The sequence below is a fragment of the Osmia bicornis genome, chromosome 16, assembly GCF_907164935.1.
Source record: "Osmia bicornis bicornis chromosome 16, iOsmBic2.1, whole genome shotgun sequence".
Lineage (NCBI taxonomy): Eukaryota > Metazoa > Arthropoda > Insecta > Hymenoptera > Megachilidae > Osmia > Osmia bicornis.
Window position 1 is genome coordinate 2290531 of NC_060231.1, and position 25119 is coordinate 2315649.

The 25119-nt window shown below is 38.1% G+C and overlaps 1 protein-coding gene and 1 long non-coding RNA gene across 3 annotated transcripts in view; both read left to right on the top strand.

The window, feature by feature from the left end:
• LOC114879500 (midasin) overlaps positions 1-7347 on the top strand; it is a 66045-nt gene extending 58698 nt beyond the window's left edge. For both annotated transcript variants that reach the window (XM_029194474.2, XM_029194475.2), the window contains 4 exons: positions 80-4188; positions 4261-6642; positions 6721-6961; positions 7030-7347. In XM_029194474.2, the coding sequence (XP_029050307.2) occupies positions 80-4188; positions 4261-6642; positions 6721-6961; positions 7030-7212 (6915 nt within the window). In that variant the 3' untranslated portion in view covers positions 7213-7347. The remainder of the gene's footprint in view (positions 1-79; positions 4189-4260; positions 6643-6720; positions 6962-7029) is intronic.
• Positions 7348-21459: 14112 nt separating this feature from the next.
• LOC123988582 lies at positions 21460-23141 on the top strand. The gene is made up of 3 exons (XR_006830187.1): positions 21460-21995; positions 22116-22739; positions 22860-23141. It is a non-coding gene; the product is annotated as an uncharacterized LOC123988582 (long non-coding RNA).
• The last annotated feature ends 1978 nt before the right edge of the window (positions 23142-25119 follow it).

Genomic DNA, 25119 nt, shown 5'->3' on the forward strand with positions numbered 1-25119 from the left:
CTGTTTCTAAATAATCATTTTTAGCTTTTTAGAATTATTAAACACTGATTATTAATTTAACACTATACACTTTTTCCAGCCAAATTTCATTGATAAAGCAACTCTTTGCAACCTGATCTTTGAATTGTTCCTAACAAATACTGGAAATAGAAAAGAGATGATCAATTTTGGAAATTATAAAAATCAAAAGAAACTTTTGAAAACAATCCAAACATTGCTATGGAAAAATTCTTTGGTGTTAAATTCAAATGAATTCAGCATATCCACAAATGATTCTGTTCTTTTAGAATTCTACATAAATTATTATACCACAGCCATCAACAAAGTCACAGACAGTTTTGCATTAACATTGAACGAAGAAGAGCAGAGAGACCTAAAGAATCGTTTCTTCGAACCAATAAAATTATTAATGGAAATAAAAGAAAATTTGAAAAATGAAAACAACGTCTTGGAAAGAGGAAAAGGCTGGTTGATTCTTGGTCACTTACAAATCTTCATCTTCCATGATCTAGGATCCATAGATCCAGTTCAGAAAGTAGCTCTAAAATCAAAGTACATGAAAGAAAATATTTCAGACCTAGAACGTTTAATGTGTATCGAAAATCTGCAGTGTACCATTCTTGGAATTAATTTATCAAAAGAAAAAAAACAATCAAGAGTCGATCGTTTAAAAGAATTATCGAATGAGATGAAAAGTTTTGAAGATTTCCATGCGGTGAGACCAACGTTGACTTTCCAAAGTTTGAGGGAAGAAATTGAGAATTTCTCAAAGAACATAGGTTCGTTTGAATCGGTCTTCAAACACGTTAAACATTTAAATGATTTACTTGAATTGAAATGTGATAAAAAAGAGTCCTTTAATCAAATTAGAGAAAAGCTACAAGAAGCTGTCATTTGGAAGAAATCATTGGAAAGGTTCTCTGGAAAATTGGAGAAGAACTTTTTAAACGGTTTCCCAGATCTAGTTTCACCAATGATTTTTGCCATTTCGAATTTACACCATGGAATATCAATTTTTATCCACGAATTATCAAACATACAGGCTCGCACTTCTAACAGCGACATTTGTTACAACCTTCTCCGCTTTCCAGTTACTGGAGTCTGCCAGCAGAACTACATAAACTTAGCGAAGCTCTGTTCCTCGGAGAAATTGATCTTCGATTTGAGCGAAGATAAAAAATCGAAATCCATTCAGAAATACAGATTCAAGATGGCTAATATCGCGTTGAAAGAGCTTGAAAATTTCTCTCTGTTCGCCGTTGATCGGTCGCAGTCATTCTGGGGTGAATTGAATAAGATTTTATTGAAAATTCGAATCCTCTGGAAGGATCAAGAAGAAAGGAGGGAAGAAGAGATGAAAGAGAAACAGAGTCTTTTTAGAACGAAATTTGAATCTAAGGAAGAGGACGAATTGGATTTCAGGAAAATCTTCCCAGGATATCAGCAAGACTTTTTAGAACTGGCTGAAATGTTCCCAGGGTACCAGCAAGACTTCCCAGAGTTACAGAGAATCCCGGAAACTCTCCAGAATGAAGACGATTCGTTCGTTGAATTGATATCCATAAAAGATGCCAGGAGGGTTCAAGAAATTCACTGGAACATCCTGAGAAATTCTGAAAGACCAGAGAACAGTTTGAAACCAAGTTTCATCAAACCTCTGGCAGAAAGATTTGAAATGTTCGGTTCTACGATGAGAACTTATCCTGAAAATCGTTCCTCGAAATTGATATGCAGCTTAAACGTACTAATTTCACAGAAATCCACTTTTGACGACAGAAAAAGTCACTCAGAGGTGTATGATTTTTACAGAGATTCGAACATTCCGGAAATCGAGGAATGCCAACCATTGTTCGACGGACTTGCCGGAAGGATTCGTGATCTGTTAAAGGAGTGGCCTGAAAATCCGATTTTAAATTCGATCAGATTGATCATCGATAGGATATTTAGCTTCTCCGTTGATTCGTCCTTATCCAGATTTTTAGTTGGCGCTGAATTACTGTTGACAAAGATTCAACAATGGGAAGAGAACGCTCGTTCCGACGTTAGCTTGTCAGGATTCATCGAGTCCTTTGGCGAAAGAATTCTTCGTTGGAGGAAATTAGAGATTTCAAGGTGGAAGGATTCTTTGGAAGTTCTTGAGGATCGTTTAAAAACTGACGCCTCAAAGTGGTGGTTCTTCTTGTTCGATTTGGTTGATCAGTATCTTGTGGAAGAAGAAGGAGAATTAAAAGATTCCCAGACAACTGAGACTGTTTCAAAGGAAAAAATAATTGAGAATTTAGGACGCTTCTTAACGGAATCACCTTTGATAGAATTTGAAACAAGACTTGAATTGGTCTATATGTTTTATTGTCATGTCAGCTATTTCAAGGAAACTGAGAGACAGAAAGAATTGTCTGCAATATTTTGGAACGTTTACTTTTACTATACTCAGTTCCTGAACGATGTCCAGAACAAGATCAAAGTTTTGAAAGAACCCATCGCCAAGAAATTGAAGGACACCATCAAAATAACAAGATGGAACGACATAAGTTATTGGTCTGTAAGGAACACCGCCGAAAAGACGCGAAGAACCTTGCACAAGTTTGTTAAAGAATTTCAGAAGGGTCTGCGGGAGAACGTTGCGTCCTACTTATCGTTGAAAGGTAAAGTAGGAATCGCGGAGACGTGTACCAGAAGAGAGCTGGGTCCATCCGAATTCTTGATGGACCTGGAGGGCAAAAAGTTGAAAATTGAGAAGCTAACTCAGAAAGCTCGCAAGTTCTGTGAATATATAATTGTTAAAAGTAATTATTTACAAATTAGACAGGACATTGAAACTTTTATAGAAGATAACATAGAGGAGAGCAACAGGTTGAAGAATATGGAAGTAGACAAGACTCTGACAAAAGGAAAACAACAATCACTGTTAAAAAGCATGCTGCAACAGAAGAAAATGGCACTGGCTAATTATTTCAAAACACTGAGTCGACTTGGAATTTCTTATAGAATTGGAGTTCTCACTTGGAAGAATAGAAAAGACTTAATCAACAATTTTGCTGCTACTCCTTTGGATCTGAAGGAAATTCAGAGATTCAAACTGATTGCAAGAAAAAAAACAGAGAACGTTGAAGAGGGACTGATCGAAGAGTGGTCCAGCTGTGATAAGTATTATTACGAATCATTGATCAAATTGAATTTCCTAAACGGTATTTTGGATTCTGGAAAAAGCGACATTGGTATGCAAAATGCTGAACGTTGTCGTGGACTGTCGATACATCTCGTTTTGTTGGCTCATCGACAAAAAGAAACGATCGCTGATTTCTTTCAACATTTTCTCCCATTCAGAATTCAAATATCAAACCTTGCGCTGATGTTGGAGGACTCAAAGATTTGCAGTCAAGTTTCAAAGGAGACGGAAAGAATAAACATTCCAAAACAGAAAAGCTTGCAGATTATTATGAGTAACTTCCAAGAATTGTTAGAAGTGTTACAAATATCCATGGAACAAATTCTGATATACTTGGAAAGTTGTCCAATGGAATCCCTCGCTGAAGAAAATCTTGATTTAAATGAAACTGCAATACCTGTTCTGAAAGAGAATAATATTTGCAGAAATTCAATTATTTGGATGCAGAATTCTTTGAATTTAATAAAAACTATAACAAACCAGTTACACTCCTGGATGATGATTTCAAAAAGGGTTGAAAAATCAGACCAGATTTTCCTGTATCATCAGAGACACATAGATTTTCTTCAGACAGGTTACCAGAAAATCACAGAAGTTAAAGAGAAATTAGTTGATCTTAAAATCACTTTCACAGTTGATCATCCCATCGCTGAAAATTTGAATTTCTTAATAGATAAAATTGAGGAGGGTAATAATTTATTGAAATCAACGCTTGCCACAGTGGTGGAAGAGGCAAATGAGCCTAAAATAATGGAAGAATACGAAGAAAAGTTGGATGTATTAATAACACAAATTCTTCTTGTCATTCAAAAGAAGGTTCAAGGTAATCAGGCATCCAGTGAAGAAACAATTGATTCCCAAAAAGAAGATTTTGAAGAAAATCTTATAACTGAGAAATTGATAGAGTCCTTGAAGAAAAATATTTCAAATTTGCGACTAAATAAAATATCACAAGTATTTGGAGAATTATTGCAGATTATTTTTGAATCTGATGTCGAGTCTGCAAATAAATGTGTAAGGTAATAAATCGTATACGTTATTATACAACAATTTTTAATATAAAATTGATTACTTCATGCTTTATTTTTTAGGTTACTCGTGCAACATTTGCCTCTTTTAGAGCAGTACACCTTGTTCCTCCATTACTACCTACACGAACAGGTGGCATCTTTTCGGTTGACCTGCAAGTTCCTTTATCTTCAGCTGAATGTCTTCCTCGATTTGGCCAGAAATGGTTTCTGTCAACCGGAGAACACAGATGCACCTGAGGATGATCAGGAAGGTGGTACAGCTGAAGGTGGAATGGGTTTAGCCGAGGGAGAAGGTCAGAAAGATGTTTCTGAGAAAATAGAATCAGAGGATCAGTTAGAAGACGCGAAAGGTCCAAACGAAGAAGAGAAAGATGAGGATAAGAGAGACATGAAGGAAGAAGAGAAGGGTATCGAAATGTCAGAAAACTTCGATAGCCATTTGCAAAATCTGGAGAAAGGTGAGGATGAGGATGAGGATAAGGAAGAGGAAGAGGACCTTGATAAGGAGATGGGTGAAACTGATGAAAATGCAGAGAAGCTTGACGAAGAAATTTGGAAAGACGAGGATGAAGAGGAGGAAAACAATGATGAAAATGAAGATGATAAGAAGGAAGAGAAAGGAAGCGGTGAGAAAACTGGACAAGAAGAGCTAAGTGCAAAAGACGGTGATGAGAATAAAACTGAGAATGAAGAGCAAGAAAGAGACAGCGAAGGGCAAAGAAAGGAAGAAGAAAAGAAGGAAATAAATGAATTTGAAGAACCTGAAGTGGACGATGATCAGATAGATCCTTACCATGGAAAACATCAACCAGAAATTGAGCCAGAATCTTTTGATCTTCCAGAAGAGATGAATCTGGACGAAGAAATGAAGGAAGATAATCCTGAAAACGAAGAGAACCCGTTCGACATTGATCAAATGAAAGAAACCAAGGTACCTGAAGAGAAAGAAGACGAGGAAGCTGAAAAACAAGAAGATTTAAATGAAGACGAGCAACAGGATTCTTCTGCTGATGAAGATGAACAGGAAAAGGAAGAAGATTCAAACATGGAACCTGACAAGAGAAGAGACGAAAGAGATAGAAACGTTGAAGAAGATAAGAAGGAAGAAAAAATGGAGGAAGAGAAAGAACTAGAAGAAGATAAAGCACAGGCAAGCATCGATGCAGGTAGCAAAGAAGTTGATGCTTCCCAAGAAGTTGAATCGAAGAAGGATGGTTCCAGGGATGCGGTGGAAAGTCAATTGAACAACGAAAACATGGAAACTGATTCCACAGACAATATCGCTGATGATAAGAAGGATAAAGGAACTGGCCAGTCGCAAACAGAAAAGCGCGAAGGACATTCCGGATCCAAACAAGAAGAAAACGCTCCTGTTTCTGGTGAAGAAAAATCCAATCCCGTTAAAAAACGAAGAAAACCAGGCGAAAGTGATGAAAATCGTAGTTTACTCGATGACGAAGTTCAGCCTTCTATAAAGAAGATGAAAACTGCACCAACTCGTCAAGAATTAGATAACAATGAAGAAAAAGAGAATAACGAAGTCGGTGGTGAAAGCCAAGTTTACGAACATATAAAAAGTACAGAAAAATTTGACGACTACGTTTTCGACGCTGCAACCGAAGAACAGGTTAGGAAACAAGCATCAAATGTGGACGATAAATTGGAAGAGGAGGAGGAGGAGGAGGATGATGATATTAAAATGCACGACGATACGGTAGCAGATAATCAAGAAGAAATAAATAAGGAACATCCCGAGAAAGTAAATGAAAGCAAGAAAGATAAATCTACAAATGCCAGGGGAGAAAGATCTGCGGACGATGTCGAACAGATGGAAGTGGGAGGGGAAGTCGAAGGTGAAGTAGTAGAAACGACTCGTGTATTGCGTGGAAACGAATCAACTGTCCATACAAAGCTGTCTGAAATAGAGGTATACGATGCTTTTGTGGATAACATAGCAGAGAAAAGGTTTGAGATTGAAAATATGCTTGGGCAATGGTCTCGTGAACCATCTTCCATAGAAGCAGCAAACGCTTGGAGTTCCATCAGTGCATTGACCGAATCAGCTGCTAGAGAATTATCAGAAAAATTACGGTTAGTTTTAGAACCAACTCTAACCTCCAGATTAAAAGGTGACTACAGAACTGGCAGACGTATTAACATGAGGAAAGTGATCCCTTATATTGCCAGTGAATTCCGTAAAGACAAAATATGGTTGAGGCGTACCAAACCATCGAAAAGAGATTATCAAATTGTATTAGCAATCGATGATTCCAGCAGCATGGCTGATAATCATTCAAAGGAATTAGCTTTTGAGTCGCTCTCATTAATTGGCAAGGCTATGACTTATTTGGAGGTCGGTCAACTTGCTGTTGTTAATTTTGGGGAACGAGTGAACATTCTGCATCCTTTTGGAGAGAACTTTACGGATGAAAGTGGTGCTAGGTAAGTGTAACATAATTTTCATTTGATCATCTACTTAGTTGTCGGAAATACTTTATTTCTAAAAATTCATTTTTCCAGATTAATCCAAGAGATGAAATTTGAGCAGAAAAAGACAATGATCGGTCAGTTACTTGATTTTACAATAGATATGTTCGCATCTCAGAGCAGTTCCTCTGACAATGCAAAATTGCTGGCCATTTTATCAGATGGTAGAGGAATATTTTCAGAAGGAATAGAGAAAGTGATTGCAGCCGTGAGAAGAAGCAAATTATTGAATGTTTTTCTTGTTTTTATAATAGTTGACAATCCTCTCAATAAAGTAAGAAACAATAATAAAATGTATTATTGAACAAAATGAATCAGATACTAATTAGATATCTTTTTCAGGATTCAATACTTGATATAAGGATGCCAATTTTTGAAAATGGAAAACTATTAGGCATACGTTCTTACATGGACAACTTTCCATTTCCATTTTACATTATTCTTAGGGATTTGGATTCTTTACCAATTGTGTTAAGCGATGCGCTTAGGCAATGGTTTGAAATAGTAGGCAGAATTGATACATGAATACATAATTTCCTTTCCATTGTATATACAAGTATTGTTCTTTTGTACTTTATAATAATGTAACTTACGATAGACTGAATTTAAACATTGTAATTAAAAAAGAATGAAACGCTAAATAAATCTATGTGAACTATACTATCTACTTTTATAATTCGTTTAAAACTGATTTTGAATGTAACAATATTATGCTGTAAATACATGTATATATCTATAAATCAATGATTAATTTTCCTTCAAAATTTTAATTATTAAAAACATGATATTAAACCAGTTTGATCTTATACGGTTCTATCACGCGGGCAAACGAATTTAAAAATGTAAGGGTACCAACCTACGAGAGTATGGATACCAACCTCTCGGCGACACGGGACGAGTTTTCTTGCGCATGCGCGGCGATTTTAGCATCAGTATAGTACAAATTTCAATAAAATGGGATATATTAATCACCCTGCATCATTGTGTAAAAATTGTTATGATTTGATTGTGAAAAATGAATGTATAACATATATATATATATGTACAACATTCACACTTTTCCTTTTTGGGGGGTATAGGAAAGGGACGGGTTCTAAAATAACTGTAAATAAAATATATAATAAAAAATAAAATATTTTATTTGGCAGAATCAATTAAAGAATATGTACCAACATTTGCTGCTAGGATAAGAAAAACTATCAAAACCTTATCAGTATTCATAAAACAAAAGCTACATTTATAAAATCAAATAAATATGAACATAATTATAAATATATAATTAATAAAAATAAAAAACAATTTATAAAATAATTATAGTCCCTAGTTGCGCCACCTCATAGATACGTCCCTATAAAAGTTGCGCATGTCCAAGAAAACCCACCCCATATCCCATCTCTGTGTGGAGTGGGAGAGTAGAACCGTCGAGAAGCAAGCAGAAGAAGTGCGCATGGCATGGCGTATAGACGCACGCGAAAATAAAAGTTATCTTTAACCGTAATTACGTGTATTTTTATTAACCACGAAACGTTAATACGCAGTGAGGTGTAGGAGAATGCCTAGCAGGCATCCTCCCGAATCGACCAAAATCCTACAGTGGTGACCCCGACGCGATATTGATCGTGAGATTCGTTAGGCTTACGCAGTAGTGAGAAATCATGCTACGCACTGTCACGAAAACGATTTTATTACGTTCGAATATTTTAGACGAGTCGGGACAATAGTGCGTGGATCTGTAACGAACGCGTTTTTCTTATATGGCGTCCTTTGTTCGTTACAACGGCTCTTCATTTGTTTTTGCCGTTGGTTGACCACATTCGTCTACGCAGTTGCTGATACAACATTGTGTGAAACCAACGACACCGGCGCCTTTTTCTGGGACATCCTGCTGCAGATTTAATATAACCGCAGCATCTCTTCTCCAGGATCTTCAATGACGTAGGTTGTGATACATTTTGCGTCGCGGAAGGCGTCCGTTAAAAATCGACGCCATGTTGAATTCAGCACGTGGATAGTGGCGTCCGTTGAGAATCGACGCCATGTTGAATTTCAAATTTCGCATTCGTCGTCATCGTTGGTAAGTAGTCTTTCTAATCGCTATTATACTGTTATATTTGCTAATTATTGTTATATTCTAATTTCTAAATGCTATGTTTGTCTGTCCGTATAACCTAACAATACAGTACAATACAATTTCTCTCATCAAAAATTCGTATTCGGTCTCACCGTGAGAAAACTAGTAGACCAATTGAAGTATTCTTTCAATTGGTAATTTTGACTCTTCAAATAGTGTATTTTTGATAATTATTGAGATTAGGTTATACCTCACTGATTTTGATGAAATTTAAATACTATGTTGTAAAATTAGACATTTTGAGCAACATTTTCTTATACATATTACCGCCGTTCGGCCTTAATTTACGAGATATTTTAGAAAAAATGTTGAAACTAACGCATTAAATTCTGGCCATCGTGTGTGTCCGTGCAATGTACGCATTAGTATGGGATCGTCGCTTTTCTACTGTTTTTGCAGGCAGCAGCACGGCAACCGACATCAATATATATATGCATATATTACGGGTGGGCTTAAAAATTAAATTTAACTAATTTTCATGATTTTGAATCTCAGTACGTGTGTCTGGTCGCCGTTAGGGGACCAGAATATTACTTTACCCTGACCTAACTTAATTTACTGATTAGGTAGAGTAGATTGGGTTAGATTAGGCTATATTAAATTCCCAGTTGCCATCATAGCTACGATACATTGAAATCATGAATGCAGAAGTACACAAGGTATATATTGGTCATCGGTTGCCGTGCTGTTGCCTGCAGAAACAGTAGAAAAGCGGCGATCCGATACTAATGCGTACGTTGTCACGGACGCACACGGATGGCCAGAATTCAATGTGTTAGTTTCGACAGTTTCTCGAAAATATCTCGAAAACTAAGGCCGAGCGGCGGTTATATGTATAGGAAAAATTTCGTCAAAATCGCTGAGGTGTAACCTAATCTCAATAATTACCGTATTTTTTCCGACCGATTCTGTGAAGTCGTCGTCAGCTTTATGACACCGCCAGATTCTCTTTCCTATGGGAGGGGGGTTAAATCAAATCTACATATATGTATATGTACTCTGCTTCGCATCATAAAAAATACATGCCTTTTTTGAGGATCATTCGGGCTTTATCACCATATGTCGGGCAATCTTTATCTTTCAGAATCAATGCATTGTCTTGGCAAAACTTAATTACCACCATCAATCCTGCAAAAATTAATTTATGCAAATTATAACACTAAACATTTTGAATGTTGTTATGGTTTTATTTGTGCGCTGAACCACTAAAAACATTAAACGCATTTAATAGATGGCGCTATAACATGGAGCCTTGTGGCGGCCGTTGTCGAATGTTTTTTTCCTTTTTTTATCACGTCGGTTTTTCCTTTTTGATCACGTCGGGTTTTTTCTTTTTGATCACGTCGGGGTCACCAGAAATATGGAGGACTTATTCCATATTTAAAATGAATGATTAAAGCTTAAATTGTAAAAATATATATTTGAAAATATTGATATAAAGGTTGACACGTTTTTAGGCTTGGAGAATTTGGAGAGGAATGAATAGTTACAAAAGTTATTCCAATATGTTTTTAAAATAATAAATGAGCAATAAACGAGACAGTAAAAGGTGGCGGTGAGAATTCGACAACAGCTGCATTCTTCCTTATCGACAACGGCCGCCACAACCTGCGGCGGCTGGCGTCGATGTCGATAAGGAAGATTGCGCTGTCAAGATTATTCTCGCCGCCACCTTTTAAAAATATGGGGTCTTATTCTGTTTTACCGACGGTGACTCCACGCATTAGACGGCAACAGGCTACAAGTCAATATGGCGTCGAAATAACCCGTGAAATACGCTAAAAACGCTCACTTTACACACGTATAACTTCTGAACCGATGGATTCCGCGCCTTAAAACTAGGATTTTTAGATTCTACTCGTAAAATACTTCAAGAAGGTAAAAAGAATAGGCCATAATTTTTGGGCTCTTGAGGTAAAGTTTAGCCTTTAAATTGAATGATTTGTGTTTAAATTATAATGATACATTTGAAGGTGATAATATAAAGGTATACACGTCTTTTGGCTTTGAAGATTCTTGGAGGAATGAATATTCATAAAAGTAATTCCAATTTGTGGTAAACTGGCTGAACTTCGTCTTGGGGGACCAAAAATTTTTGGTTATAAATTATCAAATCTTGTAGTTTTTGATCTGAAAAGTCCGAAAATGCAAGTTAGAAGTCCAGGAAACCAATAGTTTAAGAAATACAAGTGTATAAAAATGTACGTATTTAGTGACGTTTGACAGGTCAGTACGACGCCATATTGTCCAATGAGTGGAGTTGCCGTCGGTAAAACAGAATTATATAAGTGGTGGCCTAAACCCGGTATACCTAAGGTTAAGTTTTTTTTTTTATAATCAATATCCCCTCGGATTTGATAGGAACTGATGGAACTCACACCCAACAAATAGAGTCCAAACAAAGGATTGGATACGGGGAAAAGTTAATATCGCATCGTACTGATCTGTCAAAGTACGCCAAGTACACACATGTTTATACACTTGTATTTCTTAAACTATTGGTTTCCTGGACTTCTAACTTGCATTTTCGGACTTTTCAGGTCAAAAACTACAAGAACACATATTTTGGACCCGTTAATTTTTGGTTCCCTAAGACGAAGTTTAACCCTCTGCAGAACCTCCTTCACAAAAATTCGCATAGGCGATAGGCAAAATCTGCATCGTGGAAGCGGCTCCTTCCACGCATCCAGTCTTTTGCCGGTCGCCAATTTGCTTCTATTTTTTGGGTGTGGGTCCCGTCTTCGGCTGTAATTAGATGCACAAAACGTTTCTTTTAATTTTACATCATATCAAAGTGACCGGCCACCTGACGGTTACAATAGAGCCAACAAACGACTATTAATATTTCGGCTCAAAATCGTCTAAATTCATTTATTAAAATACCCTCCTGCTTACACATGTTATTTCCTATTTTTGAAACACGGGATCTCCATGTTGGAGAGATTTCGACGATACATTTTTTGGTTCCTCCTGTGAGGTGACAAAATTCCAAAAATTATACATCTTCATCCGGATTTAAGCGCACCGGGAATTATAATATGGCTATCTAGGCCCATTATTTTATTTCTTTACATAATAATTACGCTCTATAAAGTTGGAAAGAGCGTTCAACCTGCTTCCTACTGGCCCATGGGAGACAAACATGGACTGGCGAAGCTGCAGATAATCCTGATGCAGCACAGGTGTAAATAGGCCTACCATATTAAAGTTATCGTTAATGGAGGCAGCCCAACCTCCAGGAGCGTTACCAATCTCAGTTAAACAGCATAAGCCGCGGGCGGCGTAAGCCCCAACTACAATGCGGCGTCGGTGGAAGCACTCAACATTGGATTGATTTGCTGTTGCAGATCCTTGAGCGCCAAAGCTGTATACGTTAACGGTTCTAGAATATAGTGGAACTGCTCTATCGTTAACTGGTCCAACCGATTCAACAAATGTTAGGTTGGTGTTGGTAATCTTCTTTTTTATAGGCGGTATTATGTTTAATCCTTGCGGATTTTGCTCCCTTCTCCGTTCAAGCATCTTAAAACGGTCTTTCATTTCTGCGAGCACGATATACACTCTGTTCTGTAGAGTTGGACAATATCGGAAACGGTCCTCGAGTGTGTCATTGTTCGGAAACCGAATCCCTTCAAGTCTTGATCTAGCCCTGTTGTTCTGAACGTCAATAGCTTCAAATCCAAGCAAATTGTGATTTGGTACTAGATTGCCTGGAATTAGCTGATCGGGCAGTGGTCTGTATTCAGGCCTATTCTCTCTAGAGGCCAATACTCGCGCAGATGTTACATACGGTGAGATGTAACACTCATACACATTATGATTGTGCGCGGTTATAGGACCAAAAGTCCCACTTTCAATTGCAACACCGTCATGTTCGAAAGGTGCTTGTGGAATAGCCGCTGGCGGAAGATTCAGCTTTACTTCTTTTCCATCTTGTGTGACTACATCAGTGATATGCGATATGTAGTCAACTATTGACTGGGGTAAGACTTGGTAATCTGGCAATATCTCGCGGGCGTCGGTACGGAGATTTAGGATGTTTTGTCCAGACTTCCGTGCTGTCTCAACAATCTCAAGGTTGATATGTAACGCCATAGCGTGTGTAAACATTGACAGCGGAAGCCGTTCATGCAAGCGTGGATCTACAGCTCGCATCTTCTCGTACGTCTCGTGGATCAGAGGTATCGCTCCAGAGAACTCAAAATTTTGGCAGAAAAAGTCCTGTTCAGGAACTAACGATGAATGTGGCCCAATATCGTACATCGGTTCGTCCCGCATGCCTTCTTCAGCTCTACTAGGCTTAACCTCCTGAACTGGCATTTCGTGTTTTGGAGGAGCGTTCTTCTCCTTAAACGCTCGCGTCCTATTTGTTGGCCGGCGGTTTACCTCCCGGCGTTGGTCATATGGTGCTGGTTCATAGCTCCAGTCTTGATAGGCCATACGATCATTAAAATGATCATACGCCCTCCGTGCGTCGCGGGCTGCTCGGCGGTTGCCGCCGGAATGGCCTCTGCCACGTGGAGTACCACGACTGGAATTTGTATTCGCATATAAACTTATTCATATTAAATTGGTCCAGTGTTTTATTTATATGTAGATAAACGGTTAATCCATTTTCAATTTGTTTGCAAACATATACAAACGTTTCTGATGGGTATAGTAATGACCCCCTGTTTTTAATATTTATTAAGTTACAATTAACGTTTGTATTTTCTTTCATTAATACTTCAATGCATTCAGAACAATGCAAAATTTTTCTCAGTTTTCTTAATATATAACCAGCTATGTATGTGAACATGTGATACACCATATACATGTAAAATGTGAGCCGAATACTACCGAGTCTTGCCGGAATAAGTCGGTGTCAGACGAGTCCCCTCCTCGCCCCGATTATCAGAGCCCCCCTTGCCTAAAGTAGCAGTTTATGCACCGTCTATATTTCATATGTCTATGAGCTAATCAGTGAATTAAGTTAGGTTAGGGTAAAGTGATATTATGTTTTTGATACGTTTACGAACAGAAACAAGTGACTGTCGGTACGTTCAATCTACGTATGTACTTACATAATATGAGCAGATTTAATCATCAAAATTTGGTATATTCTGATTTTCTATTTAGTCAAAAGAAATTTGTGAAATTTCATTCAAAATTTCATCAAAAATATCTACATGTTCATCTTTCATTCTTTTGGTAAAAATGTAGTGGCTTAAGTAGCCCAGAAAATTTTCCTTTGTGCTAAAAATGGATGTGAATACTATTATTTTTTGTAAAAAGGAAATGTGGTCAAAGTATATGGGTAAAATATTATATACCAATCAACAATATTCTAGAAGAAAATGTTTCGTATGTCTCCATGTACTTTTGACAGAATTAGTATGGGCACCAGTATTTGGATCAACAAAATTTACACTATGATTGATTTTTAAGTGTAGATATTTTCCTTTTCTAATATGTCGTACGCCTTCCAGCTATCTGATATAATTGTAGTACCAGGTCTGATCCATTGTTTTATGATCGGTAAGAGCGTTTTTGTATCTCTGTTTTCCACTGGCACTAAAAAAATTATTCCACTTTCCCTTTCAATTCCTCCAAAAACCCATTGCCCCTCTATATAATGACCACGATTATATTTCCTTTTTCCAAACTTCGACTCATCAATTTCTACGGGTTTTCCAACACCTCCAATCATTTCACAAGAATTCAACATCCAGTCTATCATGGTCCAGTGATCCTTGGCTGCTCGACCTTTGCTTCCCAAGCTGATCAGCTAAAGTCGGCCTTCCTCTTTTTCCGGAATCCTTTGGGCTCTCCGTCTCTCCTGTCTTACTCATCTATGTTTTTCTCTCTCTGTGTTCGCTTCTATGCCTATGCTTCACTACGTGGCTACGCCAGACTTAACGCGGCCGCTCTGGTCTGCCTCTAGATGTCGCTACCTTCGTTATCAGTTTATCATCCAATCGATCTACAGTTATCGACGTATTATTCCACGTCGTTTATTAATCTACAATATCGACTTTTTCCACGTAGCTCATTAGTCAATCTAACCTCTTACCTCTTTCGCCGATTTCATTTCTATTAAGTGACTTGTTTCTGTGTACCTTTTTGATGCCTTTATTCACCTGTGTTCTTTGGTTTTTTCTCATTAAACAAATGTAAAATAATTTTTCCCTCAGCAACAGTCGTTTCTTTTCCTTCGCGCTCTATTTTGCACGTTTTCACGTCAGCTTTTATAAATAATTGAATAACGAGTAAACTGGGTAATTATTTAGATTACGGACGGCAACTCCGATTTCGATGATTTTTATTAAATTATGTTGTAGAAATGAACATTTTGAACAACTTTTTCCTATACATATAACCAGGCCCTTCAAACTCCCGTATTTCATGCTGTAACGAAAATTAGTTTCGCGCAGAAAATCCAGGCGGCGCTGGTGTCGCTACAAACACATATAAATGATATTGACCCTCAGTTTCGGCCTTTGCAGTTCTTCTCTCAGCATGTAGCCTGGGGTGCACCAATCCACCCCTAAAGTCCACCTCAGGAACCTTTCTTGCAGCCCTTCAATTTCTCTCCATTCTCTCCACCCACATACTTCGGCGCCATACGCGATTACCGTCCATACTAGTCTGTCCCATAACCATATCTTCCTCTTCCCAAAATATAATATATATATATATACATAAAATAATATAAGAAATAGAATTATAATTATACAAAAATAACAATAATAATAGTAACAATGATATATGTGTAATTGAAATCAGTATCACTAACTGTTAATCGTGGTTAATCGCCATATTTTTTTAGTCTCTTTAAATTTTGAAACAATTGATAAACGCGGCGACAAATTTCGCGGGAACATGACGTCACGATATCTTTAGTTGTGTATGTTAAAATCAGTGATACAAGGTATGCACGTAGAGAAGCGACATCAGCGCCGCCTGGATTTTCTGCGCCGAGTTAAAATTTGCATCAAATTCACAAGAGTGGAGCTTGGAGGGCCTGCATTAACCGCCGCACAGTGGAACGAGTAAGACAAATAACTGGACGTGCCAGTAACTTCGGAACTGCTTAGAATTTTGTTCTGTAAATTTGCACACTTTTTATTCATGTCAAGCAGAATAACTGAGATAAAAAATGACGCAATCCTTCAAGGCTATATACATCTAACCCTTTTTCACACATACTGTACTAAAATTATTAGGTGTAACTTGTAGTCACGGTTAATTATTAAATATAAAAACGTAAGAAATATATAAATTTAAAAACTAATTACCTATGTATCGATATCCATTGGAGTGTTTCCTCTTCTTTAACAGTTTCATCGATGACTGTTAGGATTAGGAGTTCCATTGCTTCAGGAATTCGCTGTTGTTTTATGATTTTGACTAATCGAGGTCTGAGAGATGAAATAAATGGATCAGATGTTACAAGCAAATTGTGCAGGATATCTTCATTCGTGGATTGTCTATTCCACTTTCTTGACTTGTATCCCCGGAATTTTCTAAATTCTTTATTACGAGCTTCCTGAGCTTCCTCTGATAGCTGTCCAATGGGGACTATTGCCTCTTCAATAATTTTTACTCCGTGAATTAAAATCTTATGTACTGTTACGGGCATGTAGTATAGGGATAAAGTGCTACAAATAATTCAGCAGTTTCGTAAGCATAACGACCCAATTTTTTGACATTAATTTTTTGTCCAGACGATATAACCTGAAGAATGACGGAGAATCTGTGTATTATGTTTTCATTGTTTGAGCTGTGATGTTAGGATTTTTGAAGAATTTCTGTCGTTAAAGGTTCCACATCCTTGTTTAACCCGGTCTACAATTAACCCTAAATCGCAGCGAAATTTTGCTTGAACTAATAATTTTTTGTCTGCTTGTAGTTTTCTGTATTCAGGTCTAGAAGCTGACCACTTTTTAAAATCAAGGTTGTATGATAGGCGTAAGAGGCCTAATTCACTGATTAGGTAGAGTAGATTGGGTTAGGTTAGGCTATATTAAATTCCCTTGTTCTCTTTTCAATCACGTCGGGGTCACCCAAAATATGGGGTTTTATCCCATATTAAAAATTAAAAGTTAAAACATTCGGATGTACAAATTAAAAGATTTATTAAAAAGGGAATTTTGAAAGGTTGACATGTCTTAATGGTTTGAGGATTTAGTGAAAAATTCATAAAAGTAATTCCAATTTGTTTTAAACATGACAAATGAACACCTGCCAATAAATCATTGGACAAGACAGCCCCTGCCACAGAATTCAGAATATGGAACAAAACAGCTTCTACTCCCCTCATTAAACTATTCTTAGGCTAAATCTACATTTTCCTTAGATTATCTAATTTTCTTAGGGAAAGTACTGACTTACAAATTATGTCACATGTACTACAATTAATCAGGTCCATGAATTTTAATGAATCTATTAAATTCTTTTAGGAAGCTAAAGAAGACTTACAAGCTATGTTACATGTATTACAATTAATTAGGTCCGTGAATTTTAATATCTTCTTAACCGATATTGACGTCGGCCGCCACAATTATGTGGCGGCCGTTGTCGAATTGCTTTTGCAATCTTCAAATGCAAGTTCAGCTTCAGGAGAGCTTGGATAAATTGGATTTGAAAAGTTGGTGGTTGAGGTACTGCCGCCGCTTCTTCTGATTCCATCTGCAGCCTTCTCTCGTGTACTGGCGAATAAAACATTTTCTGAGAAAATTTTGATTTTTCTTCTTCCTTGTTGTTTTCAATTGTCGTCGTATGTTTCCTTTTTTTAATATCACGTCGGGGTCACCAATAAATATGGAGGACTTATTCCATATTTGAAATGAATGGTTAAAGCTCAAATTGTGAAATGTATATATTTGAAAATATTGTTATAATAGAGGATACGTCTTTCAGTTTGAATTGCTTTATGAGGAATAGTTATAAAAGTTATTCCAATTTCTTTAAAAATAATAAATGAACAATAAACGAGACAGTAAAAGGTGGCGGTGAGAATTCTACAACAGCTGCATTCTTCTTTATCGACAATGGCCGCCACAATTATATGGAAAATTTATTCCATGTATGAAATGAGTAGTTAGAGTTTTAATATTGAAAATATATATTTGAAAATGTTGTTATAAATGCAGATACGTGTTTTAGTTTTAATTGCTCAGTGAAGAATGAATGGTTACAAAATTAATTCTGATTTGTTTAAAAATAACAAAAGAACAATAAACGTTGTTAAAAAAAGTTGGCTGTGAGAAAATTCTTCAATCTGTTTTATCGACAGCGGCCGCCACAATTATATTCCAAGTGGCGCCATCTCTACATAACGTTATGTACTATAGATACCAACCAGACGTAGTTATCCATAGATCTTTATTTACGATATTTATTATTAAAATCAGGGAGTTCCGCAGTTATATCTTACCCTCTAATTAGAATAAAGACGTGAAACTTGTCGGTAGACGGTAACTTGAGTTTTGTAGCTGTAGAAATCTTTTAGATCGTGGAGATTCTACAACATTCAGTGGAATGTTGCATCCAAAGAAAAATTCACCTAAGGCAACGTCAATTTCTTCTATGTTTATCTGGAATAATTATTAAAATTCGCATTACATAAATGTCTTGATACAAAATTAATAATAATAATAAAATATATTTTATATTTTCTCTTATTATTAACAAATTTCATTATATCTAAATATAATCTAAGTATATTTTATTTAACATACTGTCAGTAAATATTCTCAAAAAATCATTTTTCCAATAATGAACAACGATTACTTGCACAAGAATTTTTATTAGTAGAGTTCATTTTTTGGGGACTATTTATAATTATACATATGTTTTTAAAATAATCGTTAATAAAACTTACCAGTCACTTTAACTTGAGTTTAACCGCAAACGGCGCAAATCTGGTAAATCTTCTTCTCCTTTTTTTTGTTTTCCTCTATTTCCATCTTCTCTTCAGCCATGTTGGATTCTGATTGTCTTTTGTCGTTGATGCTGAAACCACCCGAATGGCGATGGGGATCAGGACCGTGTTGTGTTCACTGTAACGTCGCGAGTTCTCTCTCTCTCACTGAGTCCTCGGTGTTCTTTATGTATTTTAGTTTAGAGTTGTTTGTCAGATAGTGATTCTCTCTTACCTTTGATCGCGTCATACTTAGGTCTCGGTACTCTTTCGGGTGGCAGGTTTCTACGTGTCCAGCCAGCACGAGTAATGGTTAGTGGAGTAGGGTCTTTGGAATGTATTTCTATGGGAAATATCTTGATAGGCCCCTCTACCAGACCAGCCAAGTACTTGCCAAGCAGAGCCACATCCCAGTTAGCTGCTAGTGTCATGTTAGCCGGATGTAGCTCGTCCTGGTACACCGAGTCCCATCGAAGTTGTCGCAGTGAAGTTGGCGCACAAACACATTTACCCCGCGTCGGTGAGCCGTTAGGTGAGGCGCATCGGCTCACCGACGCGGCGTGAATGGGTTAGTGAAGTTGGCTACAAATTCACTAACGCATTCACGCCGCGTCGGTGAGTGAATGCGTGGCCAACTTCACTCGACAACTTCGATGGGACTCAGTGTACACTGAGTTGCATTGAACTTGTCGCAGTGAAGTTGGCTACAAATTCACTAACACATTCACGCCGCAGCGTCGGTGAACCGATCTCGCCATTGACTCACCGACGCGGCCTGAATGTGTTAGTGAATTTGTAGCCAACTTCACTGCGACAAATTCACTAACACATTCACGCCGCAGCGTCGGTGAATCGATCTCGCCATTGGCTCACCGACGCTGCGTGAATGCGTTAGTGAATTTGTAGCCAACTTCACTGCGACAAGTTCAATGCAACTCAGTGTACACGTCCCGGAATACGTGCATCAGAGTATAGGTAGCTAGTGTAATGTGAGCCGTCTCTTCAGCTAAGTTCATGAGTTTCTCCGGGGCGTACCATTACCTTGATCTCATACAATGTTCAAAGCTCCTGGACAATATCGGACCATCCCTGACTTTCGTCCATGATGCACATAGGTACCATATATTCTTTAGCACGCCTAGCTGCCACTCGCGATTGACCTGCAGCGGATCAATAATAGACATGATGTTAAACGCCGGTCCAAACGAATGTTTTCCAAACCACCCATAGAGTTGAATGAATTAAACGAATTGCGCTTTCGGATATTATTGTTACTACACGTTCGGAAAGTAATTTAGTTTTTTTTTGTGAAAATTAAAAACAATTTTCGTATAATAAATAAATATTTTATTAAATTATATATTGGCCATTCTTTTCCAATACTTTTTGCCATCTCTCTGGCAGTAGCATAATTCCGCGCTCATAAAATTTCTGCTCTTTGCTGGCAAGAAACTGATCTAGGTGATTTTTGACCTCCTCATTTGAATAAAATGTTTTACCGTCTAAATAATTTTGCAGTGAACGGAACAAATAATAATCCGAAGGTGCGAGATCTGGAGAGTAGGGTGGGTGTGGCAGTATATCCCATTCAAGCTGTAAAAGCTTTTGGCGAGTGACCAAACTTGTATGAGGTCTCGCATTATCTTGGTGGAACACTACACCTTTTCTGTTGATTAATTCTGGCCTTTTCTGTTGAAGTGCATCATTCAGTTTCTCCAGCTGATGGCTAGTAGACTTCCGAATTAATTGTTGTATTATCCGGTAAAAGCTCAAAAAAACGATTCCTTTGAAATCCCACCAAACAGACAGCATCACCTTTTTTTGATGGATATTGGCTTTCGAAATGCTTTGAGCCGGTTCATCTTTGATGATTTTTATTATAAAAGGAGATTGCATCAATTCTTGGTAGGGTCATAACCTCAGGTGCCAGAATTTGTGTCCTCCTCCCTGATGAAGCCTCCACTGCTCTTATGTTATATTTTGAGCATAACATTTAATTATGTCTATAAAAGCTCTCTGACTCTTTCATTATTTTATGAACCACTGCACCCCTATTGAGGAAGGTAATAATTAAGTAGTGCACGTATGATACATTATTTACTCTGTATCGTTCCTTAATGGCATCGCTTAACTGTTTGTATTTCTCCTTTTTGGTGTTGTGGGCAGTGTCAAGATCTATGTGCTCGCTGACTACTTGAACGTCAAGAACAAGGGCTGTGTCGCCTTGTTTGGAGACAAGGTCAGGCTTTTTGAGTCCTTCACCGGTGTTAAAGTGAGGCTCCTCATCAACCTGTTCGCACTTCTTTTTAAGAGCTCTTTTCATGTATGCCGCAACGGCATTATGCCTTTCAATTCTGGCTCTGTGCGTACGGTGACATTGCTGAAGTATATGGTTCAATGTCTCCACTGCGTTGCAGCCAGCTCTGCAACAGCGGTTTGCTCTGCGACCGCGTGACGTTCTAGATCTAGTGGGCATTGCGTTAATTCTTAGCCTTATAGCTTGCACATAGTCTTTCCCACTGAGAAATCGGTTCCCATCAGATACCCACTGATGTTGTTGTGGGACCTTTCGAGACTCTCTGAGTCCTTTGCCATCAATTGATTCGTGGAGAATTTGTGCCCATCTTTTTTCGAGTTTGACTGAAGTATCTATGTCCATGCGATTCTCGGTCAGCCTCCTTACTGTTCTTTGAATTTCGAGGGTGAGATATGAAGAGGCTGTTTGGTCTTCGTTGCTGAATTTTTCTAGTCTCACATAACATTTCCATTATGTCTATAAAAGCTCTCTGACTCTTTTTCATTATCTTGTGGATCACTGCATCTCTGTTGTGGAAGGTAATAATTAAGAAGTGCACATCATCAATCATCTCTTCATGGTTTGTGAAAGACCACACTTCCTCTACACCTTGCTACCAATACTTTACAATGAAAATTTGTTCTGGTTGTTTTCTACCTTCTACCCACCTGTTTACAAATATGTAACAACCCAACGATAGGTACGTCACTGCACCGACGTATAGGGACAGCGGTTCTATATAGCAACTATAGTTGCCTAAGCAATTCAGCGCAAGCTTTCCTCTACTTCCAGAGTGTTGTCTGTACTAATAAACATTCTACTTACTTCCAGGAACAGCATCCATTTTGCAGAATTGAAATTAATATAGTCTGTTTAAAATTATTCACGTCTCACTTTGCTCTTGCACATTGCACTTCACTGCACGAAAACTGCGTGACGAATGAACGCGGTAATTGAACGCTCACCATTTTTCAGGTGTAAGTAATAAAACCTTTACTCCTTGGTCAGAGAAGTCAGAGAATATCTGCTTTGATACCGCGTGGAACGCCTCTATTTATAGTCAGATTCTGCTGACTTAGCGCTTTTTTTCATTATAGGATTCCTTTAGATTTCTGGAATTCCCCATCACGTGACGGCCGAGTGCCCCTGCTCCTTAATCTACGCGGCCTCTCTACTTTAGGTTCTCACCCCACCGCGAGATCATCGGGGTTGCGCTGGCGCACACGTGGTCGCTCGTCGATAATTTATCGATATTCTGTTTTATCGGCCTACTTACCGACTCTACGCTTATCGACTCATTTAATAGACTGAGTTACCGATAAATGAAACAGGCCATTTCAAGGAGCTCCGCCCCTCGCTAGCTCTTTATACTTGGGTATGGCTTAGTAGAAACACCTGATCAACACGTTGCGTACCATGAGTAGGGTGTCCACAGATCCGAAGTCTCGTACGTCACCACTGGAAGAGAAGGATAAAGCTACTCTCGCGCTCTATAGTTGCCTAAGCAATTCAGCGCAAGCTTTCCTCTACTTCCAGAGTGCTGTCTGTACTAATAAACATTCTACTTACTTCCAAGAACAGCATCCATTTTGCAGAATTGAAATTGATATGGTCTGTTTAAAATTATTCACATTTCACTTTGCTCTTGCACATTGCACTTCACTGCACGAAAACTGCGTGACGAATGAACGCGGTAATTGAACGCTCACCATTTTTCAGGTGTAAGTAATAAAACCTTTACTCCTTGGTCAGAGAAGTCAGAGAAGATCTGCTTTGATACCGCGTGGAACGCCTCTATTTATAGTCAGGTTCTGCTGACTTAGCGCTTTTTTTCATTATAGGATTCCTTTAGATTTCTGGAATTCCCCATCACGTGACGGCCGAGTGCCCCTGCTCCTTAATCTACGCGGCCTCTCTACTCTAGGTTCTCACCCCACCGCGAGATCATCGGGGTTGCGCTGGCGCACACGTGGTCGCTCGTCGATAATTTATCGATATTCTGTTTTATCGGCCTACTTACCGACTCTACGCTTATCGACTCATTTAATAGACTGAGTTATCGATAAATGAAACACGCCATTTCAAGGAGCTCCGCTCCTTACTAGCTCTATATACTTGGGTATGGCTTAGTAGAAACACCTGATCAACACGTTGCGTAACATGAGTAGGGTGTCCACAGATCCGAAGTCTCGTACGTCACCACTGGAAGAGAAGGATAAAGCTACTCTCGCGCTCTATAGTTGCCTAAGCAATTCAGCGCAAGCTTTCCTCTACTTCCAGAGTGCTGTCTGTACTAATAAACATTCTACTCACTTCCAGGAACAGCATCCATTTTGCAGAATTGAAATTAATATAGTCTGTTTAAAATTATTCACGTCTCACTTTGCTCTTGCACACTGCACTTCACTGCACGAAAACTGCGTGACGAATGAACGCGGTAATTGAACGCTCACCATTTTTCAGGTGTAAGTAATAAAACCTTTACTCCTTGGTCAGAGAAGTCAGAGAAGATCTGCTTTGATACCGCGTGGAACGCCTCTATTTATAGTCAGATTCTGCTGACTTAGCGCTTTTTTTCATTATAGGATTCCTTTAGATTTCTGGAATTCCCCATCACGTGACGGCCGAGTGCCCCTGCTCCTTAATCTACGCGGCCTCTCTACTCTAGGTTCTCACCCCACCGCGAGATCATCGGGGTTGCGCTGGCGCACACGTGGTCGCTCGTCGATAATTTATCGGCTGACTTACCGACTATACGCTTATCAACTTATTCATTAGACTGTGTTATCGATTAATGAAAATTATTTATTACAAGAAATATATAATACAAATTATACAAAATACTAAATATTAATAATGAAAATTTAATTAAACATTTTGTATGAGACTTAAAATAAAAATTGATTATAATAATAAAAGGTAAAAAACGAAAAAGTGCTGATTCTTGTTAGTGGGACGTTACAATATAGTAATGACGAATAAAATTCTGCCATAACTCGGCCGATACATTTCCGATGGCTTCAATCATTAATGCCTGGACGTCAGGCAATTTATAACTTGTGTTGCGCGCCCTCACATAATCTTTAATTCTTGCCCATGCTAATTCGATGGGGTTTAATTCACAGTGGTAAGGGGGAAGACACAGTATTTAATGGCCATTTTGTTCGGCGTATTCATCAATTACATAATTATTTTAACGCCTATGTTTCTGTGTGAGCTCCATTACGTAATGGGGCTCTACCTTTCCCCCCTTACTCACCAGCCATGAAATGATTGCATTTTTTCCCAACTCATGTTTGGATATCTCTCCACTTTTACACTATGGTATGGGGCATTATCCATTACAATAAGTACCATATCTCGTAGCATGGGCAGAAAACTTCGAAACCAATCGAAAAATGCATCACCGTTCATCTCGTCGTGATAGTCTGCGAAATTTTTCTTCGCCTCAAAACAGAGGAGAGCTATCGTTATCGTTAACTATTTTAAATATACTAGTACTAATAAACATTCTACTTACTTCCAAGAACAGCATCCATTTTGCAGAATTGAAATTAATATAGTCTGTTTAAAATTATTCGCTTTTAACTTTGCTCTTGCACACTGCACGAAAACTGCGTGACGAATGAACGCGGTAATTTAACGCTCACCATTTTCCAAACTAAAAATTCATTTTCGAAGTTTTGGCCAGGATTTTGCGATTTGGGACCACTGTGCAACGTGCGCTATTACAGTAAAGACTCGATAAGTGTTCGAAAGGATCTATTCGTTAAGAGTTCGGGGGTTGCAATACAAAGGACGGCTAGCAACAATGATTTAAAAAACAATGCATAAATAAAAAAATGTTGTTGCATTAGTGTTGTTTCATGAATATGTGGGCATTTAATGTTTAACTCTTATGTCAGCCCGAATCTGCTCTTATCTACTGTCTCTGCCTACGTTGACGTCGCGTCGGCAAAATACAAACAGTTAGAGAATCGGTTCTTCTGTTCGCTAAATGTTCCTCAGCGATCTCGAATTGTGATCACTTATCGAGTCTTTACTGTATTACTCGTTTTCCTTTATTTGAGGGTTCCGGTATACTTGTTGATAGACCTCCCT